The following is a 7,393-nucleotide window of genomic DNA, read 5'->3' as shown; positions in this document are numbered from 1 at the left end:
GTGTCACCTCTTGGGCCTCCTGGTGGGTCTGGACTGTGGCCCGTGACACATGCACTATGCCCATATAATTGAATCAATAATTGAAGATATTTGTTTTGTATGGAAGACTACCTGATGACGTGAGTCCAGAGGTTGATGTAGTTTTGCTTGTAGAGGGTGAGATTCTTCACGGGAGAGAGAGTGGGACAGGAGACGAAGCTTTGGTGGTTGAGGCTCGACCAGTCATGTCATCACATATATGACGTAAGGTTTGTAATACCCCTCATAACAAAAATAAAAAATAATTTTTTTTTGACAATAGAATAAATATATTTTAATTAATATCATATTAGGTTATCACTTTAAAAAAAAAATCAATCGTATCTTATCAAATTTTTTAAAAAAATAATCAATTAATCTTATCATATTTTAAAATAAAAATAATCAATTTTATCTCAACACTTTTAAAAATAAAAATAAAAATAAAAAATTCACGTTAGTTTATTCATCATATTTAAAGCAGTTATAAAAGCTTAACATTAAAGAAGATGAAGACAGAAAAAAAAAGTATTCAAAGAATTACTAATTAAAATATGTTTAGGATTGTATTTTCAGGGTTTTGACCTAAAAAACCTTAAATTATTTGTGTTTTCTTAACTTTTATTCAAATATGGTATTGTTCCAGTTACTTTCCGATGGCATGATGGGTATTAATGGAAAAGTTTTGAAAAGATCTTTCTAATAATTTTTTAATTTTGTGGTTTGGAAGATATAAGTTTTTAAAGTTAATTGGGAACATGATTTTTAACAGTTTTGACAACCTAAATTTGAGTCGTCGGAACTTCATATTTCAGTAACATTTTGTCTTTTTTTAGGATTTTTGTAGTATAAAATGAGATGTTTAATTTGGCATCAATGGCTCGATTAAGGGCTTCTTGTGTTAAGAGAATTAAAGCCTCAAAATAGGTTTGTTGATATTGAAAACTCAAAAATCTAGATATTTTTGTGATGATTTCTAGAATTTTAGCTTTCAAAACTTGGAAATTTTGTATTCTTTTTAATCGAAACAAATTTTGATGTTGTAGTATGATATAAATACTTCAAATTGGTGTTGATTTTATCACTAAGAATAATTCGGGTTAAGAGTTATAAGAGCTTAAATTAAAAGCAAGACAAATAGTTATCTAGATTCTGAAAATTTCATAAAATAGAAAAAAAATTTAATTTTTTTAAAAGTTTGATTTTAATTAGTATGTGATAAATTCTGTTGTAAATTTCATAAATATTGGATATGTGATTTCTACTATATTTTTATATCTAAAAGTATATATCTTTATATTTTATAAATTTATTTCTTAAATTAGTAGATTTTATTAAAATATCAAAAATTAATGAAAAATTATAAATATGATTTTTATGAATGAAATTAGTGTTATCTTTCTATCAGAAATTAAAATCTTTACTAATTTTATGATTTAAGTTTAATTTTCAATTTTATTTGATTTTTATTAACTCATAAAATAATAATAATAATAATAATAATAATAATATATTACCTATTTAATTGAAAATATTTTTAAATTGCAAAATAGGTTGCTATACACCTTAAGTGCTAAGGATGATCAATGGAAGTCACCTTGTACGATTCGTTTGCAAATTTAGTTCTGATATTTGTATATATAATTCTTGAAATATTTTGCAATTAGGAAGATTTTATGATTTGGTGCTTGAAAGTGAAATTGACAAAGTCAGGTAAGTGATGGATTTTCTTTTGGTGTTTTCACACCCTAAAAATTATCTCAATATGATTTTCGTACTTGTATATAATATTTTGTCCTATGATTTGTTAAATCGGGATGAGCATGCTAATATATGTAAGTAAATATGATAACTATACTGATTTTTAGAATATGATTTCGATTTTGTTCTGGAATGTGATTTTTATCAATATATGCATATATGACTATCTTTGTAAATATTTAGTTTGAAACGATTATGTTTTTGATATGTATGAGATATGTTTTGAGAAAATAAATATTACCATTTTATGAATTTGAGTAATCAAAAAATATATTTTATTTTGTATCCTAGTATGGTTATGATATGATCCTGCCAATAGAGGTTAAACATTGGCCATGTCGACTTATATTATGTGATTAGATATCGATCTCCCAACGGCATTACCGGTTACAAAGTAGTGGTACTTGTAAGTAGTGATACTTATGATATCTGTTCAGAGCAATCAATGATTGCTTCTGATTTACTTATGACCCATATCACTAGGGTTAATTGTGATTTTTATTGCCTATGTCACTAAGGTTAATTGTGGTTTCTGTTATGATTATAACCTATGCCATAGGGATTAAATATGGCTATAGTATGTAACGGGAGACCATTAAAATCTGTAATAATTGTGAAATCATATTTTATCCGTTATTTAAAAATTTTAGAATTAAGATAGTCCTATTATTTGAATCAGATTACTCAAATTCTATTTTTGATATTTATATGGGAATAAAAATTTTTAGCTTAATGTTTTGTGCATACTTAATCCGATTGAAGGGATGTTAATCACTTGCTGAGCCGTTGGACTCACTCCTTTCTTCACTTTTTTTTTCAAGTTATGATTTGATCAAACACGCGAAAAACTTGAAGGAGTGATGTTTTGTAAACTAACATATAGTGTTAGTTTATTTTAAGATTATTTAAATGTTATGAATTTTTAACTACTATAAATTATTTATTCGAGATTTTATCTCAGTATCTTAACGTTGAGAATTATTATGTTTCATAAATATATTTGACTCTTTTAATTAGTTGGTTAAGAAATCTGTTTTGAACCCTGTAAGGTTATATCTTAGGTATGTGACGTTTGTTGTAACCTAAATATGGGCCGTGACAAGGTTGGTTATGTCCATATGCAATGTTACAAAAACGTGGCCGTACAATTGTTCCGTCTCCTTGGTTTCCATTTTTCTTTGCAGTGAGACTAGAGATGGTACACGGGTGGGTCTGGGCGGTTTGAATTTGGATTGTTTCCAGTTTTGACCGTTGACGAGTTTCAATTATTTATTCCATATTTTATCATTTTTAATTTACATGTGATTCCAACCTTGTATTAGAGTGAAAGTATACAGTTCAGATATTACGATCTTGAATTGAATTGAATGATTCAAGGATTTGAGTTTTTTATTTTTTTTGGATTTATTTTATCTTGTGTAAATAAAATATTTTCAAACATCATTTTGATTTTAGAACTTTTATCTTTCACTTAGCAAGAAATGATAAATGGGAAACGATTATAATTAATGTCTTCTATGTGAAAATTATAATATAGTCATACTTTTAAATTTTTTGCTTCTAATTTTTATATTTAAATACTTTATTGTTGGCATAATTTAAGGATAAAATATTAGTATTTCAAAATATTTTGATTTTAGAGTTTTTTTTTATTTTAAACTAGTTAAATTAACACTAATTATATCACACTACATATATATATATATATATAAATTCCTATGTAGCACATAAATTTCTACGTGGGGTACTTGTTTTTATACAAATAAATTGATCGATTTGGAGATAGCTGGGACCTTTTCTCCTATTTGTTCTATCAAGATGAAAGGAGGAAATTTTGTATGGTAAAGGAAAGGCGGATCCCTTTAATTTCTTATGGTTTACTATTCACAAGTATTGAAAAAATACAAAAAATAAATCACAGAATTTCATTGAAATTGATAAAAATATAATTATTCTCGACGATCAAAATAATTTTAAAATCCATCTAAAAAAAATCTAATAATTAATTTTTCTTGTTCAAGAATTAAAAAAAAAGGAATTATACAAAAAGTAAATATAATTAACTGATAAGATTATATAAGAAGATCCATCCATAAGGAATGAGCATCTAAATAAAAAATAATATTTTATACACAAATTTTGATGGATAGTTATTAAATGATTAAAATTGTTATTATGTAAATTATATAAAATTAATACGAAATTATTAATTATTGTTATGGAATGTGAAAAGGGTGGTTGGGGTTCCCAGAAATTTGCACGACAGGGTCGTCTTCAGATAATCAGTGAAACTGATTCATGCACTCGCACTGACTTGGGATCTTAATTTGGCACAAATTTTCTTGCAATATTCGTTTTGGGTTTCATGCTGTAAGGAGACTCACTTTCCAATAACAAGAAGCTAACTAATTAACAAATATTAACCATGTTTCCAAGCAAAGAGACTACGTGAGAGTGAGATGCCACGAAAAGGACACCAAACGATGATCGTTGAAGTTTCCGAAAATGGCAAGGACCAGACCTCATTCTGATGTACCTAGCATAGCAAGTATGGCTTCTCTCCTTATTTAGACTAAATCCAATAATCTGAGGACTGATTCGTCACAATCAGTATCAAAATATGTGTCAGATTTTTATATTATTTTCAAATTGTTAAGATAATGGTACTTGGACTCAGACCATTGCGTGTCTATATCTACTCACAAGGACCAAATAAGTTTCATAGCTTTGAGTAAAAAGATGCCCTCGGCACATCTGAGAGACCTTGTTAGTCTTATAATATTATTCCTAATTCTGGAATCTTCTTGCAGCCCAGAGTCCTCTATATATATTACTGTTCAGCAGTACTTTCTTAATCAACAACATTGATATACTAGTATTTTCGTGCTAATTAAGTCACCATAGGTAGGAGTTTTCATTCAACGGCGTCCTCCCTTCTTGCGTCAGCTCCATTTTTCTCAAGTACAAAGTGTCAAGTTGCATCACTGGTGTGGTGTCACTGAGAGGTAGAAAGAATGTCACTGTTCAGGGGCCTATCACATTTGTTGCCAGCTTCAAACTGTCGAGTTCAGCAGCCAATAGGCGGTCAGGAAACTACCTGCCTTGCCTTTGGAATGATGATTTTTTGCAGTTGCTGAGAAGCAAGTATAAGGTAGTTATCATGGTCATCATTTTTTTGGTTAATATATAGCCTTCATAAAATTTGTCTGTGATTAAGAACTTCAATTGCAAGGAGATGACTATGTGAGTCAAATTGAAGAGCTGAAAGGAAAAGTGAGGATGATGCTAAACAATGCAGAAGAGCTATTGGATCAACTAGAGCTGATAGACAACTTGCAGAGGTTTGGAGTGACAAATCATTTTGAGGATGAGATTAACGACATACTTGGGAACATCTACAAGAACAACAGCAACGATCAGAGGGACAAAGACAACTTATATGCAACTGCTTTGGAATTTAGGCTCGTCAGGGAAAATGGACACCATTCTTCTACAGGTATGAGATGTTTTGTTAACTTATCTTGTAATGCATATCCGTGAGCACATACAAGGCCAGAACCTCCTATAAAGAAAAATATATAGTATTCATGTGTGGAGTGTGTAATAACTGGTTCTGCTCGAATGCAGATGTTTTTGTCAGTTTTAGGGATGAGACAGGCAATTTCAGGCTCCCTCTAAAAGATGATATCAAAGCAATGCTGAGCTTGTATGAAGCTTCATACTACTGTTTTGAAGGAGAGAGCATCATGGAGGCAGCTTGGAATATCACGTCTGAACATCTCAGATATGTCAATGGTGATGCGGATCCTAATCTTGCCATCCAAGTCAGGCATGCCCTACAGCTTCCGCTACACTGGAGGATGCCAAGGCTAAAAGCAAGGTGGTTCATTGATGTATGTGAAAGAATAGAAGACTTGAATCCCGTTGTATTACAGCTTGCAAATTGGACTTCAACATTTTACAAGGAATATACCTGGAAGAACTCAAAGATATGTCCAGGTATAAAGATGGACTTAACATATATATTTTTTTTCCTGCAAAATCTAAGGCACTCAACTTAACATAAGGTGAATCTAGATCCACATAATAAAACGTGTAATTGGTTTTGATGTCCATCAATTTGCCTGCAAAGGTGGTGGAAAAATACTGGTCTAGGAGAGAAATTGAGCTTTGCTAGGAATAGGTTGGTAGAATCCTTCTTATGGACAGTGGGAATTGCTTTCAAACTTCAGTTTGGAAGCTGCAGGAAAATTCTTACAAAGGCCATTGCACTAATCACAGTGATGGATGATAGTTATGACGTCTATGGTACCTTGGATGAACTTGAGCTCTTCACTGATGCCGTTGAGAGGTTGGTGGGAAAATGTTCTGGCATCTGATCTATTGCTTCATTACTTTCCAAGGGAGGACTAATTGACTTCTACTCTTTTCTACATGTCTCTGGTGGGATACTCAGGCAATGAAACAACGCCCGGACTGCATGAAGATATGCTTCCTTGCCATTTACAACTCAGTTAATGAGATGGCTTACGACATTCTCAAGAAGCATGGCTATGATGTTGTGTTGAATCCTTAAAGGGAGGTATGTACCTGCTTTCTGATAAATGTCAGCTGATTTCATCTGTGATTCAGATTCAAGACATTGTGATTCTATTTGTTTTCAAATACAACAAATTTCCATACCAACTCTTCTGACCTGCTTATGGCGTCAGTGGGTGGATTTACTAGGATCCTACTTGTTGGAGGCAAGATGGTACCACAGTGGATATACACCAACTTTGGAAGAGTACATGAAGAACTCCTGGATATCAATAACAGGCCTTCTAATAGCAATTCAAGCAAGTCTATTTGTAACAAATCAGATAAACGAGAAGGAATTAGAATTCCTAGAAAGCTACCCGGATATATTACAATGGTCATCTGTGATTTTTCAACTTCAGGATGATTTAGGAACTTCATCGGTATGAAAGCTACCAATTTTTAAGAGCTTTATTAGATGAACTTTGATTGATTACCATGCACAGCTCAACTTGTTCACTTGTTACTCAAGACGAGTTAAAGAGAGGAGATGTTGCAAAATCAATCCAATGTTACATGCATGAAAATGGCGTCTCCAAGGAAGCTGCCCGTGAACACATTAGGAATGTAATGAGAGAGTCATGGAAAATGGTAGACGTGCACCAAGCTGCTGTGTCTCCCTTATCCCAGAATGTCACTGGAATCATACTGAATCTTGTGAGGACGGCCCATTGTATTTATCAACATGGAGATGGACATGGTTATCAAAACCACAAGACTAAAGTTCATGCAATGTCATTGCTTTTTGATCCCATCCCTTTATAGGGAGAAAAACCTGCCTTCTCTCAATGTGGCTGCAGCGGTGAAGAAGAATATAGGTGTGGGTCATAGGCGACTCATGCATAGGCTTCTGGTTTTCTAAAGAAAGTTGTTCGATACAAACATGTCCCCTGGCTCTCGTAGTAAGAAACAATAGCAGAAATGTATAGATTTTCTTCTACCTTAAGCAGGGTTCACAGCAGTTTCAGCCCGTTTAATACCAAAATCATCGTACAGGGGCAAATTGGTCGAGTTAAAAGAATTCATTCCTTCTGAT

The 7,393-nt window shown here is 32.0% G+C and overlaps 1 protein-coding gene across 1 annotated transcript in view; it reads left to right on the top strand.

The window, feature by feature from the left end:
• LOC110424304 ((R)-limonene synthase 1, chloroplastic-like) overlaps positions 1-7,341 on the top strand; it is a 13,461-nt gene extending 6,120 nt beyond the window's left edge. The window contains 8 exon segments of the mRNA XM_089784877.1: positions 4,688-4,928; positions 5,009-5,275; positions 5,407-5,715; positions 5,718-5,778; positions 5,912-6,129; positions 6,222-6,361; positions 6,492-6,736; positions 6,825-7,341. Of these exon segments, the coding sequence (XP_089641003.1) occupies positions 4,688-4,928; positions 5,009-5,275; positions 5,407-5,715; positions 5,718-5,778; positions 5,912-6,129; positions 6,222-6,361; positions 6,492-6,736; positions 6,825-7,122 (1,779 nt within the window). The 3' untranslated portion in view covers positions 7,123-7,341.
• The last annotated feature ends 52 nt before the right edge of the window (positions 7,342-7,393 follow it).

The sequence above is a fragment of the Theobroma umbraticum genome, unplaced genomic scaffold, assembly GCF_002168275.2.
Source record: "Theobroma umbraticum cultivar Fairchild unplaced genomic scaffold, ASM216827v3 scaffold_204.0, whole genome shotgun sequence".
In the NCBI taxonomy this organism is placed as follows: domain Eukaryota; kingdom Viridiplantae; phylum Streptophyta; class Magnoliopsida; order Malvales; family Malvaceae; genus Theobroma; species Theobroma umbraticum.
The sequence above is the reverse complement of the archived record's forward strand: the minus strand, read 5'-3'. Positions and strand labels throughout refer to the sequence as shown.